At 48.3% G+C, this 25,557-nt stretch overlaps 2 protein-coding genes across 6 annotated transcripts; both read left to right on the top strand.

The window, feature by feature from the left end:
- The first annotated feature begins 1,692 nt into the window (after window positions 1-1,692).
- On the top strand, window positions 1,693-8,861 carry LOC137813670 (uncharacterized). 5 transcript variants are annotated; one of them, XM_068616045.1, is made up of 3 exons: window positions 1,693-2,021; window positions 3,665-3,820; window positions 3,945-8,861. In XM_068616045.1, exon 3 carries the CDS (start codon window positions 6,117-6,119, stop codon window positions 8,859-8,861), a length of 2,745 nt encoding a protein of 914 aa, XP_068472146.1. In that variant the 5' UTR covers window positions 1,693-2,021; window positions 3,665-3,820; window positions 3,945-6,116. The 5 variants fall into 5 exon arrangements, with proteins under 5 accessions (XP_068472146.1, XP_068472147.1, XP_068472148.1 ...); XM_068616046.1 differs by having other exon boundaries at window positions 3,665-4,067; window positions 4,244-8,861; XM_068616047.1 differs by having other exon boundaries at window positions 1,693-2,006; window positions 3,665-8,861.
- Window positions 8,862-10,799: 1,938 nt separating this feature from the next.
- LOC137813671 (uncharacterized) lies at window positions 10,800-22,687 on the top strand. The gene is made up of 2 exons (XM_068616049.1): window positions 10,800-11,750; window positions 11,931-22,687. The coding sequence occupies exons 1-2, from the start codon at window positions 10,808-10,810 to the stop codon at window positions 13,430-13,432; spliced, it is 2,445 nt and encodes an 814-aa protein (XP_068472150.1). The 5' UTR covers window positions 10,800-10,807; the 3' UTR covers window positions 13,433-22,687.
- The last annotated feature ends 2,870 nt before the right edge of the window (window positions 22,688-25,557 follow it).

Raw genomic sequence — 25,557 nt, 5'->3', positions numbered from 1 at the left:
TCGATTGTTTATGCGAATCAACCGATTGTTTTTATCAGGAGCTTATAAAAACACAGTTCAAACAGTTTTAAGGAGTGAGGGATAGAGAAATTCACACAAGAATTTATAGTGGTTCACTCTTAACCTGAGCTACATCCAATCCTCAACTAACCACTGGGAATTCACTATGTAATCAATCCTAGATTACAAACACACAAACACCAAAGAGGTGATCTTGAACCCCTCAAGAACACTCACTCTCTTTGATACACAATCCACTACAAGTCAGAACACCCTCTGACTGTATACTAGTACCTTACACGTTTTAAAAATATGAAAACAAATACAAGTAAGAACAGGAAAGATCACACCTGATACAAAAGAGTTACACCAGTTCCTATTTCACTCTTAACCAAAGCAAAGCCTTAGACAATCTTGCAATCTTGAAAATCTTGAAAATCTTTTTGGTAAACTAATCTCTCTCTATTCAGAGATGTAAACACCAGTTATATAGTCTCAAAAATAGTCGTTTAAGACTTTTAATCAAGGGCCAAAACAGTTTAGAATCATGGAAAACAGATTTACCATACTTAACAAATTCTATTAAGATTTTTTTTAAACAATCGATTGAAAACTCGATTCAGCCGATTAAATTGACCTTGATTGTGAGGTCAACCAATTTTAGCCTTTTCAAATCCTTTTCAAAACCACTGAATGTAAAACAATCAATTGAAACAATAAATCAACAGGTTGTTTTTCACTACTTTGAATAACACTTTTCTTTTGAAACAACTTGATTGATTAAGTTCTGGATTAAGATAAGAGTGGATTGACAAATTCGAATCTACCCAAAACCCATGCCCACAAGCAACAACCCAATCTTCAAGCAATCTTCATGGATTTGGAGACATCAAAGCTTTAGGTTCAATACGTACCTGTTGCGATGACGAAGCAATGAAATCGTTGTGAGGAGAACCAAAAACCAATAATTGTTGGCGGTAATGGTGGTCAGAACCAATTAAAGCGTTAAGTGTTAGGGTTTTGCGAGAGGGATGAGAGGGTTTGCAGTAATGAGAGTGAGAAGAGTGTGAAGGGTTGTGGTAGGATTTTATGAGAGGGTTCGAAAGTTCGAAAGAATTAAATAGGGGTTAGTGTATATTTCCAAAGGGGTCAAAGAATAGAATGAGGAACAAATTTGGGAAAGAGAAATGGTACGAGGGAACGAAACACGAGAGAATTTATATTTCGAAGGAGAATTCTGACGAATAACCTTCAAATTAAAACTGTCATATCTTATATATTTTTTTTAGTGATAGATGTTTCTTTTAGAATTGTTGTACAACCCCAGTATCATTTTATTTATTTATATATTTTTTTGCTGATAAGAAAAATGTACCCATTATACTTGGTACTCGGACCTTAATATGCATTCTTTGATTGATTTTCTTGTGTTGTGGAAGAACTATATCCGATGCAATGGTTTGCATCACAGAAACCACGTACAAAACAAAACCCACCTGTGTCGTGCAAAAGAAGTGATTTAAGTGATGAAGATGGATATAAAGTGAAAGGAACAATATAACACAAACAATGAATTGATGATGCGATAATGACACTGAAGATGATCACAATTATTTTTTTGTAGAAACTAAAAATTATAAAAGAATAACTTCTGGGTCCATCTGGCTGTCTTTCCAACTGCATTAGGTAGAACAGAAGATATACAAAGTTTCTAACCGGAGCCAAAACCTGATCGTTTATCCAATAAAAAATTATGTGATTTTATGTTCTCTTGGCCTTTCTCTCCTATATAAGCTTAATATTCTTACCCTTTAACTCAATTCTCCAACCTTCTCAATACTTTTCGTCTATTTCTTTACCTGAAGTAGTATTTTTCAATTTTATTTGTTGTGCAGCAATTTCATGGTCTAGATCATTAATTCTATGCTTTCGATCAGTACAGAGATTTGAAATCGTTGCAGAAATCGCGATCTACCCGATGGATTAGAAGCTGGAGGCATCAAAATGTATTCGTTTTGGTGGTATATTTAACTATATGCCCATTTCATATTTTGGCACAAGGTTTTCTCTTTTGATTATCATGGATTGGTGAATTATAACCATTTGATCATTTTGATGTTGGCTTGGCTCAATCAAATCAAAGTTCTTAGAGATTTGTTGAGTTCTTTAGTCTGATTGAGCCGTGCCAATATCAGTCAGATTCATCCTCTATCAATATTCTAACTACTAATATGATAGTATATATATACATATTATCTTTAATTAACAATCTTAAGAATCCGTGTAAGTTTTTGTGGCTTTGATATATATGAATGCGGGACATAAAGTTTTTCTGAAAGCAATACTTTTTGTACGTATTCAAATTAACAATTAACTTATGGAAAAGGATTTTATGTAGGAGCAATTCTTAGTTATGCAAATCAACTTGAAATCATTATTAGACATGTATAATGTTATATGGGTTAGTCGGGTAATGTTATACTAGTTAAGGTGTGGTATCCTTTAACATTTGCTATCTTTTGGATTCAACATACGTTAAGAGATTTACTAAGGGGTTTCCAAACATAGGTTTAGTCCTGTAGTTTTACACACTAAGGTTCGATCGGGACTCAATCTTAAGTGTCTAGAAGCGAAACATTCAGTTACATATATATATTGTTATGCATCAAGTTAATATATGTCGTTAGTTATTTTTATTCGGTTAAAATAATTCAGAGACAAGGCACATGTCATGTAAATGTATTAGAATGGTCACATTTGGTTGATCTCAAACACCTTGGTTTAAGAGATTAAAATAATAGAGACCATTATATTTGGCAGAGCATAAACTTGAGAGAAGGATTTACTAAACTCCATGGAAAAGAAAAGTTATCACCACCACTTGTGCATTAATTTTGGCTAAATTCTTTTTTACACCATGTCTGACTTATGTTAATGTATATTGTATATTCTATTAATGTCACATACGCATAGATATTGTAGGAGATCTTTTATATATAAAGGAGATTTTTCTGTTCTCAAATTTTTTTCTATTTTATCATTAGATTAATATTTGGTTTTATTTCATTATTTTGGATATTGCGTCATTTTTTAAAAATATTTGGAATAAATGGAGGAGCGGTTTTGAATTAGTATTTGTTCAAATTATGAGAGAGAGAAAAAATATTAGGAGACGTAGTAAGTAGTGGCTAAACGTGAGCGGTTACTTCCAACTTTTGATTTTCTGGATTCGTTTCTCTCTTTTTGCTCTTAATTGAAACAAATTGTGAATTAAGGATTTACTTCAATTTTCAATCTTCTTCGACCTCTGCATTTTGTTCCCCGATTCCTTTCTTTCTCTCCCTAATGTTAGAGTTAATTATATTTGTTCCCCTGTTTTATGATTTAGTTGTGAATCTCTGGTTAACATTGTGGTTTATTTGTTTTTAAACCTCGCATACAAAAAAAAATGAGGATTCATTAATTTTGTTGGCTAATCGAGAAACCTCCAACGACTTATTCTCTCAAATTTGCAACACCCACCAACATCACTCATCGAAAATTCATCTGTTATGCTTCTATGTTTTCTTTTATGTGTCGTTTAAATTTTATAAATATCTATGTAGAATTTATTTCCAAGTTCCTATTTATTTATTTCACTGCTAAATTTTTTTGTGTGTTACAGAAGGCTGTTGAACCGAGGTAGATCCAAAAAGGAACCGGAGTGTTGATTTTACCTACGAGGTTGGTTGGGTGGTAGTGATATTGAGGACTTACCTACCCGCAAGAAAAAAGCACCCTCTTCCCGATTCCTTTCTTCACGGCTTCAAGAACAAACGGGGTTTGTTCGTCCCGGATCTTACTTCTACAATATCAATTTTCATTTTTTCTAATTGGGCTTTCGCCATCATGAATTTTATGTGTTTTGAAGAAATTGGGTTATTACTGTGTATTCATTATTGAAGGTTGTGTGATTGGAATGGTGCTAAAAACAAATGGAGTTTTCTCTCCTTCTTGGAGGGCGAAAGCGAAAGGCTAATCAAGTAATGAGAGCAGGCATTGCTCGCCATGCAAAGCTTGAAGAAGAGGTCATATCATATCTCCTTTATTTCATCATTCATTCAAGAAGCATTAACTCGCAATTTCCTTGCACCCAAACACAACCATTTACAATAACCAACTATTATAAAAAATCTAGAGTAACAGTCCCACGTCCACTATTTGTTTGTTTGCTTATTCATGTGTTTTGTTTGAGTTTTGGCAGGAGGTTATTTTTTTTCCAGTGTATGCAAGGTAAAACAATTATTTAGGGTACGAACACTGCCTTGATGTGGCAACTTCAAGTTCAATAAGGACAGGGAAACGAATTTTTTAGTTGTTAATGGAAATGAGATTGGTGGAAAATAATTACTCTTATGATTTTTTTAAAATTATAATAATTTTTAGGTTTTATTTATTTCGATATTTAGAATTTTTTTTAGTTTAGAGAGAATGTCTCGGTTAGAACTATAATCACTTTTGTTGTCATATTAAATCATTATTATTATCTTATTTTATATTTAGTATATTACTGCTTCTCAATTATGATAGTTACCAAATTACATGGAAGAGAAGACAATTGGACCTTAGTTCCTAAGCGCAAACCTTCACAAGGAACTTCCTGCTTCTAAAACACTGACTACTAATGATGGAGCATCTGAAGCCGGTGATTGACCATTCTAACAATGTTGAGGCCTCACAAAGCAGTCAGACAGTTAGCAATGAGGCACCACCAACCACTGTTGACTAATGTATTTTCACATTCGTGGAATGTTTGGTCTGATTTTTTAGGGTGATGAGTGAAGGGGATTAAATATAGTATAAAAATATTCCACAATAATGGTATTATTTTCTTTTAATTCTTATGTGTACCGCCCTGGCAGTCGGAAGTGATGACGTGGCATCCAGCTACAGTATAGGCGTGTTGACAAGGCGCCAGGTTGGCAGAAGGGAAGGAAGTCGGGGGGCTTGTGAAGTCGCCAGTTATTAAGTTGGCGTGTTCCGATCTCCAGCATACCAGAACCGGCGATCACCGGGTTAAAGATGAAGTCGCCAGATGTAAACTCAGGCGACCAAGTGATTGGAGATCGCCAGAGCAAGCACATCGCCGAAGATGAAGGTGGTGCAGATTATGAAGGCGGCCGGCGAGACCACAGGGAAGGTGTACGAAGGCACCCTAACTCGCCAGTTCCAGTAGAGATCGCACTCCCAAGTTAGTTATGCACTGGGCAGTACCATGCATAAGTAACTTAGCCAAAAAGAAAGTCAGAAGCAGCGCCCAAGTCAAGGAGGCTCCAGATGATGGCACATGTACGACTGGATGCGAGCCACGTGTCCAGATCTGTAACTGCCAAGAGAGAGAAAGTGACCAGGTATTTAAGGGTTCCCCAACGAACTTCTGAGGTACGCACGTTCAGATTATACTCTTTACGCTTGCGAGTTCTTGAGCATACTGTGAGAGAGAACATTGCACGGTTCCTTGAGAGTTCTTGAGTGTTATTGCTCTTAGTATTTGGTGGTTTGGTCACTGACTTGGGCGTTGGAGTGCGATCGGCCGCAGCGGCGCCGCTCTGTTCTTTTGCAGGTTCTTGAGGTGGATCTTGGCGGAGGACGGAGGTTGAAGCGGTGCACATGTCGATCCAAGTTTGACGAGGCAAGTTCCAACGTTCTGGTCAACAGGCAGGATCATCAGGCGCCCACCGTGGGGCCGTGTAAAACCTGTTCCCATCCACAGCGTGAGTTCTTGGAGGTTTTCGTAGTTTTCTGCGTGGTTGTGTGCTGGTGCAACCACTGTTCGTTATTCGTTTGAGATTTGTTTGGTGATTTCGCGTTTTCCACCGTTCGTTCGGGTTTTTGTTCGGTGAAGTGAGGTTTTCTACTGTTTACGCGAGATTTGTTCGGTGAAGTTTGAGTTCTTTGGCTCGTTGTGTTATCCGTAGGTGAAGCGGTGGTTTCTGGTGGAGTTGCAGGTTTCTTTGGAGGATTCGCGGTGTTCTTGAGTTTTTGCGAAGTTTTGCGAGGTTCTGACCGATTGATCGCTGAATCAATCGTAGCTGAAGTAAGTGTTGTTCGCTGCATTCTGTGATTCGCCAAGTTTCATGAGAAAAATGAGAAGCAATTGTTCAAGTCCGGTTGCGCCCGTCGCCGTTGAAGGCGCCGCCGCCATGACCATGGCGCAGATGGCAGAGATGATGCGTTCGTTGCAGGCAACTGTGGAAGCCTCGCACATAGAACAGGCGAGAATGCATGAGGACCTGGCCGCCTCTCGCGCTAGGAATGATGAGCTTAGCAAGGTGACTGAGGAGCTACGTCAAGCTCTTCAGGAGCAGCAAGGGCGTTCTATTGCTGAAGAGGTTGCGCCGTCGTCGCCACCTCGTGTTTTTCCTATGCCTTTCGCTCAGGCGATTACTGACACGCCGATTCCTGCGAGTGTGGTTCCTGTTAAGGCTGTTTTCACCGGCGTGGAGGATCCTGAGGCTCATCTCACCACGTTCCATACGCAGATGATGTTGTCAGGGGGATCAGACGCCGTGTACTGCAAGATGTTCGTGAGCACACTCCAGGGAACGGCGCTGGAATGGTTTGTGAGCTTGCCTAACGGTCACATTACCAATTTCCAACAGTTCTCGAAGATTTTCGTCGAGCAGTATATCGTGAATAAGGCACCGCCCAGGGTGTCTTATGATTTGTTTGATATAAGGCAATATCAGGGAGAGTCCCTCAGGGACTACCTAAATCGCTTTGGGGCGCAGATGGTCAGATCGCCGGCCAAAGATGAAGAAATGCTGGTCTACGCATTTAAGAAGGGCGTGCTGCCGGAACCATTCTGCGAGGCATTGATCAGGGCTCACCCCGCCACGTTTGCTGAGGTTAGGCGACTTGCGGTGGCCCACATCGCCGACGAGAGCGAAGTCGCCGAGAAGAGAGGAAGCGTGGCTCCCGCTAGGCCACGCGCCCAGACCAGGATCCAGCCACAAAGGGTGCTGGAGACAGCGGCGGCCAGAAGGGATCAGAGGACTCGCCATCCTTATGATCCAAGGAAGAACAAGGGTAGGGGCCAAGGACGCCAGCAACCAGCACGCCGGGAATACAATCGCCCGCCTAAGCACAAGTTTGTCATGGGATTGGCGGACCTGATCGCCATTCCCAATATATCTGCTAGGTTGAAGGCGCCAGAAAAGGTGGGCGACAAGGTGCTGGGACCAAAGCCAGACGCCTGGTGTGAGTTTCACCAGGGCTTTGGCCATACAGTGGACTCGTGCTTGGCATTAGGATACCAGCTCGACGATCTGGTTAAGAGCGGGTTCCTAAACGACTATTTGCTGGATAGAAGGACGGGGGGCGCGTCGAGCTCCCAACCAGCAGGTGCTGAGGCTCAGCAGCACGAGATGCCTACGCACGGAGAAATCCACACCATTGCAGGGGGTTTCTCAGGAGGTGGATGCACTGCATCACAGAGGAAGAGGTACGCGAGGTCTGTGATGACGGTGGATATGTTTGAAGACCACTCACCGGAAGTGGATATTACCTTCACCAAGCAAGATCTTAGGGATGTTGTGCCTCATGACAACGATCCCATAGTAATTTCGTTGATAACAGCGGGAAGAAAGGTCCACAGGGTGCTGGTGGACCAAGGAAGCTCGGCAGACGTGATGTTCTGGCCGACTTTCACACAGTTGGAGCTGCCCCTTGACCAGCTGAGGCCCTATGGAGGGTGCTTGTATGGTTTCGCTGGTGACCAGGTGGAGGTCAGGGGGTACATAGAGTTGAGGACAACGTTTACAGATGTGGCGGGTTCAAGAACGGAAAAAATCAAATATCTTGTTGTAAACGCTCCTTCAGCATACAACATCCTGTTGGGAAGACCCACGCTCAACAGGATAGGTGCCATACCGTCGACCCGGCACATGAAGGTGAAGTTGTCATCTATGGAGGGGGTGGTGATCACCATCAAATCCGATCAGAAAGAAGCAAAAAAGTGCTATGAGAATAGCCTGAAAAACAAGAGATCGGTGAGTTACGTAACGACCACCCCGCCTCCCGGTGTGAAGCCCAGATCGACGGTAACAGAAGAGACCGCCGGAAGAGACGCGGAGATGGTGGATGCTGAGCTGGGGGAGGGCAACGCTAGTCTAGAGGAAGAAGAGACCAGGAATCGCCCTGAGGAAGCGAGAGAACAGGGAATCGCCAGGGCGGTGATCGCCAGAGAAACCAGACCAAAACCCGTCGAGCAGTGGCTCGAGAGAGAAATCGGGGGAAAGATCTTCAAGCTAGGAAGATCCCTAGAGGATGAGCTCCAGGACCAGATCGCCAAGGTGATAGAACGACATCTGGATGCGTTCGCATGGTCCGCTTCGGACATGCCCGGGATCGATCCCGACTTCTTGTGCCATCATCTGGCGATGGACAACTTGGTAAGACCAGTGCGACAAAGAAGAAGAAAGTTCAACGAGGAGAGGAGGCAGGCGATTAGGGACGAAACACAGAAACTCCTCGCTGCAGGCCACATCAGGGAAGTCCAGTGCCCTGAATGGCTGGCAAATGTCGTGCTGGTGAAGAAGAGTAATGGGAAATGGCGCATGTGCGTCAATTTCACCGATCTGAATAAAGCTTGTCCGAAGGACTCATATCCTTTGCCAAGCATTGACGCCCTGGTGGACAGTGCTGCAGGGTGTAAATTGCTGAGCTTCCTGGATGCCTTCTCGGGGTATAATCAGATCAAGATGCATCCCATGGATGAAGAGAAGACTGCCTTCATGACCGAGAGATCGTGCTACTGCTATAAGGTGATGCCGTTTGGGCTGAAGAACGCGGGGGCCACGTACCAGAGGTTGATGGATTGAGTACTTGCACCGATCCTGGGAAGGAATGTGCAAGCATATGTCGATGACATGGTCATGACCTCGCCAGAGAAGAGCAAGCACGTTACAGACTTGGAGGAGTTGTTCACGACGATCGCCAAGTTCAAATTGAAGCTGAATCCAGAGAAATGCATTTTCGGCGTGGAGGCTGGAAAGTTTTTGGGTTTCCTCTTAACTGAAAGAGGCATAAAGGCCAACCTTGATAAGTGTGCCGCCATCTTGGCGATGAGGAGCCCAGCTACGGTGAAGGAGGTTCAACAGCTAACAGGTCGGATGGCAGCCTTGTCTCGCTTCGTGTCAGCTAGCGGAGAAAAGGGCCATCCCTATTTTCAGTGCCTAAGGAGGAATAAGAAGTTTGCTTGGACGAAGGAGTGCGAGGAAGCCTTTGTCAAGCTGAAGGAATATCTGGCGAGCCCGCCGGTTCTGTGTAAACCGCTGGTGGGAACCCCTTTCAGGCTGTATTTTGCTGTAACTGAGAGGGCGGTGAGTGCGGTGCTCGCCCAGGACCAAGATCAGGCTCAAAAGCCTATTTATTTTTGATCCTGCCTGTTGACCTGAACGCTGGAAACTGCCTCGTCAAAGGATCGACGTGCGCACCGCTTCGAACCTCCGTTCCTCTTCGGGATCTACCTCAAGAACCTGCAAAGAAACAGAGCGGCGCCGCTGCGGCCGATCGCACTCCAACGCTCAAGTCAGTGACGGTATCACCAAATACTAAGAGAACAAGAACCGTGCAAATCCTCTCTTCACAGTCAGCTCTATCACTCGCAAGCGTAAAGAGTATGAACTGAACGTGCGTACCTCAGAAAGTTTGTTAAGAACTCTTATATACCTGGCTGTTTTCTCTCTCCTGGCAGTTACAGACCTGGATACGTGGCTCGCATCCAGTCGTACACGTGCCATCATCTGGAGCCTCCTTGACTTGGCGCTGCTTCTACTCTCATTTTGGCTAAGTTACTTATGCATGGTACTGTCCAGTGCATAGCTAACTTGGGAGTGCGATCTCTACTGAAACTGGCGAGTTAGGGTGTCCCCGTACACCTTCCCTGTGGTCTCGCCGGCCGCCTTCATAATTTGCTTCTCTTTCATCTTCGGCGATGTGCTTTCTCCGGCGATCTCCAACTGCTTGGTCGCCTGGGTTTACTTCTGGCGACTTCATCTTTAACCTGGTGATCGCTGATTCTGGTAAGATGGAGATCGGAACACGCCAATTTAACAACTGGCGATTACACGAGCCCCCCAACTTCCTTCCCTCTTGCCAACCTGGCGCCTTGTCAACACGCCTATACTATAGCAGGGTGCCACGTCATCACTCCCGACCACCAGGGCGGTACACAAGCCCCCCAGTCTTAAGCGAAGACTTGTCTAGCGAAAAGACTGAAAGAGTCACGTCAACACCGGTCTACGCGGCACTGACGCAGAATTCCAAGCGGTTGTACCTTCTGCTGCTCTGACGCTCCACCAAACCCCTCACTCATCGCTTGACGCGTGGCTTCATCAACGACTCTCTTCAGTTGCCGTTTGCGCTTCCTAACCCATTTCGAAAAAACCCTTAAACCCATTTCCACTCAACACTGTTCCATCACTTTCCCTCGCATTCACGAACGCTCTAACCTCCTTCTGCGAAAAATTCTCAGCGCTCTCCAGCATTCTGAATCAACCTTCATCGTCTTCCTGATCATCAAAAGGTACCTACTTTCCTTCTTCTGCTGGTTTTCCTTGCATTTTAACCGATTCGCATCATCCTGTAACTGCCTGGTGCATACGCTGTGGGTTGTTTTTCCATTTCTCCTTCTGCGTAACTTAGGGCTTCGTCAATCGTCGCAACGAACCTACATTCGTTCGTTTTTCACCTTCCTTCTATGATCGAGTCAGCCTTTGTAACCCCCTGATCATTTTTCCTTTCTTCTTCCTTTGCAGCTGTTACCATGACTCGCACAAAGATTACCCCGAATCCTCCTCCTTCATCACGAAATCTCCCTTCACAAGCACACGACCCACCACAAGTTCGTGGCGCTTCATCTTCGCAGGCTGAGAGGCCTGCGTCTTCCCGTCCTGTTCTGGCCCAGGCGACTCCACCTATCGCTGGAGGAGCCCCCGTTCCTCTGCCAGACTTCAAAACTTTGTATCCCTGGGCCAACTCGACCCTTCTGAGGGAGACATCCTCCGTGAACACTGCGGGAGCAGTTTTGCGGCTGACGAAGGGGGACGAGATCTATCAATCGTTTCACAAGGAGCACGACGAGAAGATGATGGTGCTGCCTTGCCCCCCCGATCTGCCTGTTTGTGCTGATGACAAAGTAAGCGCCGACGGGCCCTTCTGCTTTGTCTATACGACTTTATTCAAGAAGGTCAAGCTCAGGTTCCCTTTCACCCGATTCGAGAGGGAACTTCTTACCGAGCTCAACATTGCTGCCGCCCAGCTCCACCCCAACAGCTGGGCGTTTGTCCGAGCCTTTCAAGTGATGTGCGACCACCTGGGGTTGCCCGCGTCGGTGGACGTGTTCTTATTCTTCTTCGAGGCCAAGCACCCAGGAGACCGCCTATGGGTCAGCTTGAACGCGATTGCTGGGAGGTCCATCTTTGCTATCTTCCAGCAATCTTACAAGGACTGGAAGGGGAAATTCGTCCAAGTGCGTGCGAACGACAAGGACGCCTCCCTTCTCGATGGCTTTCCCTTGTACTGGGTGGACAAGGGGAAGAAGGAGTCCAAGAGCTGCTTCAGGAGGCCCAGAAGTCCTGACATCATGGGAGCATTGGACAGAGACCTCTGTCTCTTCTGGAAAAAGGTGGCGGACGCCAATATAACTTTCCTTACCACCACCTTGATATGCTTCGAATTCTATGAAGATCAGCTAGAAATTCGAATAGGTTAGGACATTAAACTATTGCTTTAATACTACTTCTGTTTAGCTGATTCTGGGCGCCTTGCGCGTTATGCGCAAGACTTTGGTTTTACCTTTCCTGCACATACCATCTGCCTTGCTGTTTATTACCTCATGCACTTATTTGTTTCCCTTGATTTAATCCATGCATTTTCGTTCCATGCAGACAACATGTTGCCCAGAAGCATGCTCGCTGAACTAAAGGCGCTCGCCCGAAACCATGGGTTGGCGACGGGTTCGCAAACGGTGCCCAACTCGGTGGTGGAGACAGCCATCGTCCAAGGGCGATCACCTCCCAAGGAACCCACCCAACGCAAGAAACTGGTCCTCAGACCTAAAAGGAAAGCTCCTCAGGTGATCCATGAGGAAGAGGAAGAAGACGACGAGGCCACCGAGGACGGTTTGGTCTCAAAGAGGAAGAGGGTGGCACCTTCCTCACCGCCTGCTCCACCCCCTCTTCCAACCTCAACACCTCCGTCGACGCCTGCTCCTCCTCCAGCATCGCCACCCCCCCAGGCTCCTGCCTCTCCAGTCCAAGCGGTCCCACTGGCCACTGCGCCACCTGCAGCTGAGGCCCAAGAGCCAAACTTCCTGGAGGACCCCCCAAGCGCTTCAACGCCATATGTGTCAGCTGGAGGGGGTCCCCCTTCAAACGCTTCAGCTGCAGAAAATGCTCCAATCGGGGATGAGGTTGCTCATACCTCTCCGATTCTGATTACCGAATCCCCGATTCCGTCGCCACGCCAGGAAGCAACTACTGAAGAACCTGCTAAGGAAGGTGGCGACGAGAACCCACAACAAGCCCACCTGGCGCCTCTCCAAGCAGCAAACCTCCCTTTGGAGGTCACAAGGATGTGGGAGCCTCTAACTGCCAAGCTGAAGACCATTGCAGAGGATATCCCGACGATCATAACCAGGGCTGTGGAGGGCTCAACCAGGAGGCTCCAAGACGACCTCTTCAACCTCAAAACCGAAAACAGCACCATGAGGGTCGAGGTGGAGAAGTTGTCTTTCAGCCTGACGCTCGCAGAAATCGAACACTCCCGAGTGGAGGATGCAATGAACACCGAGCTCAGGCTGGCGCGCAAGGAGGCCACTGACCTTCGCCACAAAGTGCATCAACTTGCCCAAGAGAAGGTCGAGCTGGAGAGCAAGATCGTGCCTCTTCGTGCCAGGGCAGTCGACCTGGAGGCTCTCATGAAAGCTGACGCCGCTAAGGTGCAAAAATTGGAGCAGAGGTCGATCGACCGAGAGAAACTACTTGGGCAAGTGGAAAAGGCGAGGGACGACGCCATGGCTGATCTCGTCAAGGCCAACAAAGAGAAGGGAAAGGTGGCTGCTGAGTTGGCCCAAGCACAATCGGAATCCAAGAAGGTTACTGAAGACCTTCTCCAGGCTCAAGAGACCAACAAACAACTTAAAAAGCAGGTTGAAGAGCTGGAGCAACAGAATAAAGAGCTGAAAGAGCAAACTGAAGACCTCAAGAGGCGGATTGAGGAACTTCAGAAACAAACTGAAGAACTCAAGCTAAATTCTGCTCAGATTCTGGCCGCTGGATTCGAAGCTGCGCGGGAACAGTTCGCTTGCCTATTCCTCGACCTGGATCTCAGCCTGGTGTCGCTGAACAACGAGGTAGTAGATGGAAAAGTCGTTCCTGCTGAAGACTAATCAACTCTTCTTCATCTACTACCTTCGTGTTTCCCTTGTATTATTCTGTAATAAACTCGTGTATATGTGCCTTTAACAGATACTTATCTTAACGACAAAGTTTGGGTATTCCCTCTCCTGACTTCTTTAAGCGCTTTAACCTTCTTTGCATGTTTAACTTTATTAGATTTAACTTAATGACTTTGCAAACACGACTTTTGACTTAACTGCTTCGAACCACTTCAAACTTAAGCAATAATCACTTTAACCAACTTGTACTCTTAAGGCAACTAACCTTATCGTAAGAATTCCCTTCAAGCAACGAACTGTAACTCTGTTGCTGGCTCAAAACACCGTCCCACTCGACCTGCCTTATCAAACAGGTCTTTTAACCTTCTCGCCGCTGTTTGAACTCTTCCCGATCGCCAAGGACTCTTGGTGACATCAGCTTTTTTCTAGCCTCATGCTTTGGCCATTGTTTCTTTGTATGGGGGCAGAGACGCCTTTTGGGATCTTTCTTTACCTCCCTGAACTTCAGAACAAAGACCGGCTGACCAGGCGTTCTCTTCGAACCTACCTTAGCCACCTTCCAAACTTCTTCCACCCTCTGCACCATACCTGAACTCGTTCGAGACGAGAAGGATTTTATCTTGCCTAAGCCCGCATGTAGGCGAGAAGGTCTTTGAACTCGCCTGAACTCGCTCATCGGCGAGAAGGTCTTTAACTCGCCTGAACTCGCTCATCGGCGAGAAGGTCTTTAACTCGTCTGAACTCGCTCATCGGCGAGAAGGTCTTTAAACTCGCCTCTACATTGCCCCAGGGGTTACATCTTCTCGCCCCCAGAAACACGGAGGACTTTTCCTCTTTCTTGCCTGCACTCGCTCGACGGCGAGGAGGTCTTTAACTTGCCTCTACATTGCCCCAGGGGTTACATCTTCTCGCCCCCAGAAACACAGAGGACTTTTCCTCTTTCTCGCCTGCGCTCGCTCGACGGCGAGGAGGTCTTTAACTTGCCTCAGAACGCGCGAGGGCGTTGAGGTCTTTCATCTGGTGCCTTTGATCGCCGAAAGACGATGAGGACTTTAAAAACTTTAACTGGAGAGCATGCGATATATCTTTTCTTGCCTTAAATCACGTACAAGTGACAAGGTCTTGCTTCAAAACTTTGGAAAATAGCAAACATGCAATCTGAAAACGCCTTATACTTCGAAAACTCTTCTTTTATTGGGTGGCCTCGTTAAAAACCCTCCTTAGGGAAAAAAGAGTGCCCCCTTCAAACTGTTTCATCGGAGACATTGTAATATGACTTGTGTTTGTCTTTACTTACAAAGCTTTTAACTATAGTACAACTTCAGGTGCGTGGCGTTCCAGGTGCGAGGAATCGCCCCTCCTTCCAGCGTCTCTAAGCGGTAGGCTCCGTTCCCGAGCGCCTCGGTTATTCTGAACGGTCCAGTCCACTTGGGTGACAGTTTATTCTCCGTCTCGTACTGGTGGGCCTTCCTCATCACCAGATCGCCTTCTCTAAACTGCCTTGGCATCACCTTCGAGTTGTATCTTCGTTCGACCCTTCTCTTCACGGCCTCAGCCTTCAACCTCGCCTCTTCCATGACTTCATCCAGTAGATCCAGGTTCAGCCTTCTCTCTTCATTCGAGTCTTCCTCTACGAAGTTCTGGAATCTCGGCGAGCTCTCCTGGATCTCCACCGGAATCATGGCATCACACCCATAGACCAAGCTGAACAGGGTCTCATGGGTTCCTGACTGCTCGGTGGTGTGGTACGCCCAGACTATACGGGGCACCTCCTCAGCCCAACTTCCCTTGGCTTTCTCAAGCCTTCTCTTCAAACCTCTCAACAACACCCGATTAGCTGACTCCACCTGGCCATTTGTCTGAGGGTGCTCGACGGATGCAAACACTTGTTGAATTCCCACCCCTTCGCAAAGCTTCTTCAACAGGTGACTTGCAAACTGCGTCCCATTATCCGACACCAGGCGTTTAGGCACTCCAAACCGGCACACGATGTTCTTCCACACGAAACCTTCGATCTTGTGTGCGGTGATCTGGGCCACTGGTTCTGCTTCAATCCACTTGGTGAAATATTCAATCGCCACCACCAAGTACTTCATCTGCCTGATCGCCAGCGGGAAAGGTCCCAGGATGTCGATTCCCCAAGTGTGAAATGGCCAAGGGCTATAGATCGACTTCAACTCCTCGGGAGGTGCCTTGTGCCAATCGGCGTGCTGTTGGCATTATTTGCAACACTGGGCATATTTCTTGCAATCTTCTCTCATCGATGGCCAATAGTAGCCTGCCCGGAGAGTCCTCGCGGCCAGAGCTCGACCCCCAATGTGGCTTCCGCATATACCCTCGTGGAGCTCTGCCATGATCCTCGTGCACTTCTCGCCGTGTACGCATTCCAGGAGTGGGTGAGTGAACCCAAACCTGTACAAATCGCCATCAATCAATGTGTACTTGCTGGAATTTTTCTTTACCTTCCTAGCTTCTGTCGGATCCAGCGGGAGGAGGCCATCTGCCAGGCACCGCTTGTACTGTGTTATCCAAGTGTCTGGCTCATGGGTGGCGCAGACCTGCATCACATCCACCTTCTCTCCTCGACATGCTCTAATTCTCGGCGATCTCAGAGTTTCGTGCGTCAAGGACTTATGGCTTCTCGCTGCTTTCTCCGTCGACTTGCTTATCTGAAGGACCAGGTGATCTGCTACAAATGCCCTTGGCGTCTTCAGAGTTTCTTGAATCACCGTCCTCTGCCTACCCCCCTTGCCTGAGCTGGCGAGCTTAGCAAGCAAGTCAGCTCGGGCATTCTGCTCTCTGGGCACATGTACTACTTCAAAGGAGGCAAAGGAACTCTTCAATTCCTGTACATACGCCAAGTAAGCCGCCATTTGTGGATCTTTAGCCTGGAACTCGCCTGTTACTTGCCCCGTGACTAGCAGCGAGTCACTCTTAGCCATCAGCACCCTAGCTCCCATCTCTTTGGCCAGCAGAATCCCGGCGATCAGCGCCTCGTACTCTGCTTGATTGTTGCTGGCTTTGAAGGCGAACCTCAGAGATTGTTCGATCAGCACGCCGTTGGGTCCTTCCAAAATGACTCCAGCACCGCTGCTCTGCTGGTTCGACGATCCATCCACCGAAAGTACCCAACGGAAATCGTCCCCTTCAACCCGCGTCGCCTCTGATGAGAGCTCAACCACGAAATCTGCAAAGATTTGCCCCTTGATCGGGCCTCAGGGCTCATATTTAATATCAAACTCCGACAACTCTACCGCCCACTTCACCATCCTTCCCGCAACGTCGGGTTTCTTCAAGACCTTCTGGATGGGCAGGTCAGTCATCACCAGTATTGTGAAACTATGGAAGTAGTGGCGCAACCTCCTCGCCGAAAACACCACAGCCAGCGCAGCCTTCTCCAGGGCCTGATATCTCGTTTCTGGGCCCTGCAACACCTTGCTCACAAAATAAATAGGCTTCTGAGCCTGATCTTGATCCTGGGCGAGTACTGCACTCACCGCCCTCTCAGTTACAGCAAAATACAACCTGAGAGGGATTCCCACCAGCGGTTTGCACAGAACCGGCGGGCTCGCCAGATACTCCTTCAGTTTGACGAAAGCTTCCTCGCACTCTTTCGTCCAAACAAACTTATTATTGCGCCACAGACATTGAAAATAGGGATGCCCCTTTTCTCCGCTAGCTGACACGAAGCGAGATAGGGCTGCCATCCGACCTGTTAGCTGCTGGACTTCTTTCACCGTAGTTGGGCTCCTCATCGCCAAGATGGCGGCACACTTGTCTGGGTTGGCTTCTATTCCTCTTTCAGTCAAGAGGAACCCCAAAAACTTTCCAGCCTCCACGCCGAAAATGCATTTCTCCGGATTGAGCTTTAACTTGAACTTGGCGATCGTCGTGAACAATTCTTCCAAGTCTGCAACGTGCTTGCTCTTTTCCTGTGAGGTCACGACCATGTCATCGACGTAAGCTTGCACGTTCCTTCCCAACATTGGTGCAAGTACTCGATCCATCAGCCTCTGGTACGTGGCCCCCGCGTTCTTCAGCCCAAACGGCATCACCTTATAGCAATAGCATGACCTCTCCGTCATGAAGGCTGTCTTCTCTTCGTCCATGGGATGCATCTTGATCTGATTGTATCCCGAGAAGGCATCCAGGAAACTCAGCAACTTGCACCCTGCAGCACTATCGACCAGGGCATCAATGCTTGGTAAAGGATACGAATCCTTTGGGCAAGCTTTGTTCAGGTCGGTGAAATCGACGCACATGCGCCATTTCCCGTTACTCTTCTTTACCAGCACGACATTTGCCAACCATTCAGGGTACTGGACTTCCCTGATGTGGCCTGCAGCGAGGAGTTTCTGTGTTTCGTCCCTGATCGCCTGCCTCCTCTCCTCGTTGAACTTCCTTCTCCTTTGTCGCACCGGTCTCACCAAATTGTCCATCGCCAGATGATGGCACAAGAAGTCGGGATCAATCCCGGGCATGTCCGAAGCGGACCATGCGAACGCGTCCAGATGCCGCTCAATCACCTTGGCGATCTGGTCCTGGAGCTCGACCTCCAGAGATCTTCCCAGCTTGAAGATCTTTCCTCCGATCTCCTTTTCGAGCCACTGCTCGACAGGTTTAGGCCTGGATTCTCTGGCGATCACCGCCCTGGCGATTCCCTGCTCCCTTGCTTCCTCAGGGCGATTCCGCGCCTCTTCCTCCTCCAGGCCAGCATTCCTCTCCCCTAGCTCAGCGTCTATCATCTCCACGTCTCTTCCGGCGGGCTCCTCTGTTACCGTCGATCTGGGCTTCACACCGGGAGGTGGGGTGGTTGTTACATAACTCACTGATCTTTTGTTTTTCAGGCTATTCTCATAGCACCTTTTCGCTTCTTTCTGATCAGACTTGATCGTGATCACCACCCCTTCCATGGACGACAACTTTACCTTCATGTGTCGAGTTGACGGAATGGCGCCTATCCTGTTAAGCGTGGGCCTTCCCAACAGGATGTTATATGCTGAGGGGGCGTTTACGATGAGGTACTTGATTTTCTCCGTCCTCGACCCAGCCTCATCTGTAAACGTGGTTCTCAGCTTAATGTACCCCCTAACCTCCACCTGGTCGCCAGCGAACCCATATAGGCACCCTCCATAGGGCCTTAGCTGGTCAAGGGGCAACTCCAGCTGCGTGAAAGTCGGCCAGAACATCACGTCTGCCGAGCTTCCTTGGTCCACCAGAACTCTGTGGACCTTCCTTCCCGCTGTAACCAACGAAATAACTATGGGATCGTTGTCATGAGGCACAACTTCCCGAAGATCCTGCTTGGTGAACGTAATGTCCACTTCCGGCGAGTGATCTTCTAACATATCCACTGTCATCACCGATCGCGCGTACTTCTTCCTCTGCGATGCGGTGCATCCACCACCTGAGAAGCCCCCTGCAATGTGTGGATCTCCCCGTGGATAGGCATCTCGTGTTGCTGGGCTTCTCCACCTGCTGGCTGGGAACTCGACGCTCCCCCCGACCTCCTGTCCAGCAGATAGTCATTTAGGAACCCGTTCTTAAGCAGATCGTCGAGCTGGTATCCTAAAGACAAACACGAGTCCAAAGTGTGGCCAAAACATTGGTGGAACTCGCACCAGGCATCCAGCTTTGACCCCAGCACCTTGTCGCCCACCTCCTCAGGCGCTTTCAACCTATCAGATATATTAGGAATGGCGATTAGATCCGCTAATCCCATGACAAACTTGTGCTTAGGCGGCCGATTGTATTCCCGGCGTGCTGGTTGCTGGCGCCCCTGGCTCCTTCCCTTGTTCCTCCTGTCGTAAGGATGGCGAGTCCTCTGGTCCTTTCTGGCCGCCGCCGCTGTTTCCAGCACCCTTTGCGGCTGGATCCTGGTCTGGGCGCGTGGCCTGGCGGGAGCCACGCTGCCTCTCTTCTCGGCGACTTCACTCTCGTCGGCGATGTGAGCCACCGCAAGTCGCCTGACTTCAGCAAACGTCGCTGGGTGAGCCCTGATCAAGGCCTCGCAGAATGGTCCTGGCTGCACGCCCTTCTTGAAGGCATAGACCAGCATTTCTTCATCCTTGGCCGGCGATCTGACCATCTGCGCTCCAAAGCGATTCAGGTAATCTCTGAGGGACTCCCCATGGTACTGCCTTATATGAAACAGATCATAAGACACCCTGGGCGGTGCCTTATTCACGATGTACTGCTCGACAAAGATCTTCGAGAACTGTTGAAAATTGGTTATGTGGCCGTTAGGCAGGCTCACAAACCACTCCATCGCCGTTCCCTGGAGCGTACTCACGAACATCTTGCAGTAGACAGCGTCTGACCCTCCCGACAGCATCATCTGCGTATGGAACGTGGTTAGATGAGCCTCTGGATCCTCCACGCCGATAAAGACAGCCTTAACCGGAACCACGCTCGTGGGAATAGGCGTGTCGGTAATGGCCTGAACAAAAGGCATAGGGAAAACACGAGGTGGCGTCGACGGCGCCACCTCTTCAGCAGAAGAACTTCCTTGCTGCTCCCGAAGAGCTTGACGCAGCTTCTCAGTCACCTTGCTAAGCTCCTCGTTCCTGGCGCGAGAGGCAACCAGGTCCTCATGTATCCTCGCCTGCTCTACGCGTGAGGCTTCCACAGTTGCCTGCAACGAACACATCATCTCTGCCATCTGCGCCATGGTCATGGCGGCGTCGCCTTCAGCAGCGACAGGCGCCACGGGGCTTGAACGATTGCTTCTCATTTTTCTCATGAACTTCAGCGAATCATAGGAATGCAGCGAACAACACTTCAACCACGATCGAAAGAGCGATCAATCGGAGAAAACAGTGCGAGACTGCGCAAGAAAACTCAAGAACACCGTAAGCCTTCAAAGAAAACCACAACTTCACCAGAAACCGTCGCTTCCCTACAAACAACCAAACGAGCGAAAGGACTCGACCTTCCATAAAACAGATTACGTGTAAACAGCAGGGAACCTCACTCCACCAATCGAAAAGCCAAACGAACGGTGCAAAACGCAAATTCACCGAACGGAACTCAAGCAAACAGCGAGCGATGGTTGCACCAGCACACAACCACGCAGAAAACTTCGAAAACTTCCAAAAACTCACGCTGTGGATGGGAGCAAGTTTTACACGGCCCCACGGTGGGCGCCTGATGATCCTGCCTGTTGACCGGAACGCTGGAAACTGCCTCGTCAAAGGATCGACGTGCGCACCGCTTCGAACCTCCGTTCCTCTTCGGGATCTACCTCAAGAACCTGCAAAGAAACAGAGCGGCGCCGCTGCGGCCGATCGCACTCCAACGCTCAAGTCAGTGACGGTATCACCAAATACTAAGAGAACAAGAACCGTGCAAATCCTCTCTTCACAGTCAGCTCTATCACTCGCAAGCGTAAAGAGTATGAACTGAACGTGCGTACCTCAGAAAGTTTGTTAAGAACTCTTATATACCTGGTTGTTTTCTCTCTCCTGGCAGGTACAGACCTGGATACGTGGCTCGCATCCAGTCGTACACGTGCCATCATCTGGAGCCTCCTTGACTTGGCGCTGCTTCTACTCTCATTTTGGCTAAGTTACTTATGCATGGTACTGCCCAGTGCATAGCTAACTTGGGAGTGCGATCTCTACTGAAACTGGCGAGTTAGGGTGTCCCCGTACACCTTCCCTGTGGTCTCGCCGGCCGCCTTCATAATTTGCTTCTCTTTCATCTTCGGCGATGTGCTTTCTCCGGCGATCTCCAACTGCTTGGTCGCCTGGGTGTACATCTGGCGACTTCATCTTTAACCTGGTGATCGCCGATTCTGGTAAGATGGAGATCGGAACACGCCAATTTAACAACTGGCGATTACACGAGCCCCCCAACTTCCTTCCCTCTTGCCAACCTGGCGCCTTGTCAACACGCCTATACTGTAGGAGGGTGCCACGTCATCACTCCCGACCACCAGGGCGGTACAATTTTGTTAGTAAGGTGCTGCAGGGCCCCGAAACGAGATATCAAGCCCTGGAGAAGGCTGCGCTGGCAGTGGTATTTTCGGCGAGGAGGTTGCGCCACTATTTCCATAGCTTCACAATTCTAGTGATGACTGACTTGCCCATCCAGAAGGTGTTGAAGAAGCCTGACGTTGCTGGGAGGATGGTGAAGTGGGCAGTAGAGCTGTCAGAGTTTGATATTAAGTATGAGCCCCGAGGCCCGATCAAGGGGCAAATCTTTGCAGATTTCGTGGTCGAGCTCTCATCCGAAGCGGCACGAGTTGAGGGGGACGACTTCCGTTGGGTACTCTCGGTGGATGGATCGTCAAACCAGCAGGGTAGCGGTGCTGGAGTCATCTTGGAAGGACCCAACGGCGTGCTGATCGAACAATCTTTGAGGTTTGCCTTCAAAGCCAGCAACAATCAAGCAGAATATGAGGCGCTAATCGCCGGGATTTTGCTGGCCAAAGAGATGGGAGCCAGGGTGTTGATGGCTAAGAGTGACTCGCTGCTAGTCACAGGACAAGTAACAGGCGAGTTCCAGGCTAAAGATCCACAAATGGCGGCTTACTTGGAGTATGTGCTGGAATTGAAGAGTTCCTTTGCCTCTTTTGAAGTGGTGCATGTGCCCAGAGAGCAGAATGCCCGAGCTGACTTGCTGGCCAAGCTCGCCAGTTCAGGCAAGGGGGGTAGGCAGAGGACGGTGATTCAAGAAACTCTGAAGACGCCGAGGGCATTTGTAGCAGATCACCTGGTTCTTCAGATAAGCAGGTCGACGAAAAAAGTGGCAAGAAGTCACAAGTCTTTAACGCAAGAAACGTTGAGATCGCCAATAATTAGAGCGTGTCGGGGAGAGAGGGTGAACATGACACAGGTCTGAGCTACCCATGAGCCAGACACCTGGATAACACAGTACAAGCGGTGCCTGGCAGATGGCCTTCTCCCGCTGGATCCGGCAGAGGCTAGGAAGGTAAAGAAAAATTCTAGCAAGTACACATTGATTGATGGCGATCTGTACAGGTTTGGGTTCACTCACCCACTCCTGGAATGTATACATGGCGAGAAGTGCACGAGAATCATGGCAGAGCTCCACGAAGGAATATGCGGAAGCCACGTCGGGGGTCGAGCTCTGGCCGCAAGGACTCTGCGCGCAGGTTACTACTGGCCATCGATGAGAGAAGACTGCAAGAAGTATGCCCAATGTTGCAAACAATGCCAACAGCACGCCGATTGGCACAAGGCGCCTCCCGAGGAGTTGAAGTCGATCTACAGCCCTCGGCCGTTTCATACTTGGGGAATCGACATCCTGGGACCTTTCCCGCTGGCGATCAGGCAGATGAAGTACTTGGTGGTGGCGATTGAGTATTTCACCAAGTGGATCGAAGCAGAACCAGTGGCCCAGATCACCCTCAGACGAATGGCCAGGTGGAGTAAGCTAATCGGGTGTTGCTGAGAGGTTTGAAGAGAAGGCTGGAGAAAGCCAAAGGAAGCTGGGCTGAAGAGGTACCCCGCATAGTCTGGGCGTACCACACCACCGAGCAGTCAGGAACCCATGAGACCCCGTTCAGCTTGGTCTATGGGTGTGATGCAATGATTCCAGTAGAGATCCAGGAGAGCTCGCCGAGATTCCGGAACTTCGTAGAGGAAGACTCGAATGAAGAGAGAAGGCTGAACCTGGATCTACTGGATGAGGTCAGGGAAGAGGCGAGATTGAAGGCTGAAGCGGTGAAGAGAAGGATTGAACGAAGATACAACTCAAAGGTGATGCCAAGACAGTTTAGAGAAGGCGACCTGGTGATGAGGAAAGCCCACCAGTACGAGATGGAGAATAAACTGTCGCCCAAGTGGACGGGGCCGTTCAGAATAACCGAGGCGCTCGGGAACGGCGCCTACCGATTAGAGACATTGGAAGGAGGGGCGATTCCTCGCACTTGGAACGCCACGCACCTGAAGTTGTATTACAGTTAAGAAGCTTTGTAAGTAAAGACAAACACGAAGTTATATTACAATGTCTCTGTTAAAACAGTTTAGGGGGCACTCTTTTTTCCCTAAGGAGGGTTTTTAATGAGGCCACCCAATGAAGAGAAGTTTTCAAAGTACAAGTTGTTTTAGATTGCGTACCTGTTGTTTTCAGAAAGTTTTGAAGAAAGACCTTGTCACTTATATGTGACTTAAGGCAAGTTAAAGATATATTGCATGCTTTCTAAAAGGTTTTAAGTCCTCATCGTTTTTCGGCGATCGGAGGCATCAGTTAAAGTTTTAAGTCCGCATCGTTTTTCGGCGATCGGAGGCATCAGTTAAAGTTTTAAGTCCTCATCGTTTTTCGGCGATCGGAGGCATCAGTTAAAGTTTTAAGTCCTCATCGTTTTTCGGCGATCGGAGGCATAAGTTAAAGTCCTCATCGTCTTTCGGCGATCAGAGGCACCAGTTAAAAGACCTCAACGCCCTCACGCGTTCTGAGGCGAGTTAAAGACCTCCTCGCCGTCGAGCGAGTGCAGGCGAGGAAGAGCGAAAAGTCCTCAGTGTTTCTGGGGGCGAGGAGATGTAACCCCTGGGGCAATGTAGAGGCACCAGTGAAAAGTCCTCAGTGTTTCTGGGGGCGAGAAGATGTAACCCCTGGGGCAATGTAGAGGCACCAGTGAAAAGTCCTCAGTGTTTCTGGGGGCGAGAAGATGTAACCCCCGGGGCAATGTAGAGGCAAGTAAAAGACCTTCTCGCCTATGAGCGAGTTCAGGCAAGATAAAATCCTTCTCGTCTCGAACGAGTTCAGGTACGGTGTAAAGGGTGGAAGAAGTTTGGAAGGTGGCTAAGGTAGGTTTGAAGAGAGCGCCTAGCCACCTGGTCTTTGTTCTGAAGTTCAGGAAGGTAGAGAAGGATCCGAAAGGCGCCTCTACCCCAGATAAAGAACAATGGCCAAGGTATGAAGCCAGAAAGAAGCTGATGTCGCCAAGAGTCTTTGGCAACCAGAAAAAGTTCAAACAGTGGCGGGAAAGTTAAAAACCCGTTTTGATGAAGCAGATCGGGTGAAGCGATGTTTTAAGCCAATAGTTGAGTTAAAGTTCGTTGCTTGAAGAGTAATTTTGCGCTAAGGTTAATTGCCTTAAGATTACAAGTTGTTAAAGTGATTATTATTCGAAGTTGAAGTGGCTCGAAGCAGTCAATTATAAGATCGTGCCTACGAAATTACTAAGTCATTTTTCTCTGAAGTAAATTGCGCAAGGGAAGTTAAAGCAGCTAAAGAAGATATAAGAGGAAATACACAGACTTTGTCATTAAAATGAGTATCAGTTCGGGGTGCATAAACAGAAAAAGAAAAAAATTCATTACAAAATACAAAGAGAAAACATAAAGGTAGTGGATGGATGAAATTGATCAGTCTTCAGCGGGAACCACCTTCCCATCCACCACCTCGTTGTTGAGGGACACCATGCTGAGATCCAGATCAGGGAATAAGCAGGCGAACTGTTCCCGTGCAGCTTCGAATCCAGCAGCCAGAATTTGGGCAGAACTCAGATTAAGCTCTTCAATCTGTTTCTTGAGTTCTTCAGTTTGTTCCTTCAGCCCCTTGTTCTGCTGCTCCAGCTCGTCAGCTTGCTTCTTGAGTTGTTCAATGGTCCCTTGAGCTTGAAGAAGGTCTTCAGCAACCTTCTTGGATTCTGCCTGCACTTGGCCCAATTCAGCAGCGATCTTCCCCTTTTCTTTGTTGGCTTCGGCAAGCTCAGCCATGGCGTCATCCCTCGCTTTCTCCACCTTTCCAAGGAAGACCTCCCAGTCGGCTGACCTTTGCTCCAGTTTCTTCACCTTGGCGGTGTCAGTTTTTATGAGAGCCTCCAGGTCAACCACCTTGACGCGATAAGGCACGATCTTGCTCTCCAGCTCGATTTTTTCTTGAGCCAAGAGTTGTACCTTATGGCGGAGGTCGGTAGCTTCCTTGCGCGCCAACCGGAGCTCAGTGCTCATCGCATCTTCTACTCGGGAGTGTTCAACCTCCGCGAGTGTCAGATTGAAGGACAACTTCTCCACCTCAACCCTCATAGTGCTCTTCTCAGTTCGGAGGTTGAAGAGGTCGACCTGGAGCTTCCTGGTGGAGCTCTCCACAGCTTTAGAGATAATGGTGGGGAAGTCTTCTGCCATCATCTTCAGTTTAGCAGA

This window comes from Phaseolus vulgaris, chromosome 1 (assembly GCF_000499845.2).
Source record: "Phaseolus vulgaris cultivar G19833 chromosome 1, P. vulgaris v2.0, whole genome shotgun sequence".
Lineage (NCBI taxonomy): Eukaryota > Viridiplantae > Streptophyta > Magnoliopsida > Fabales > Fabaceae > Phaseolus > Phaseolus vulgaris.
The sequence above is the reverse complement of the archived record's forward strand: the minus strand, read 5'-3'. Positions and strand labels throughout refer to the sequence as shown.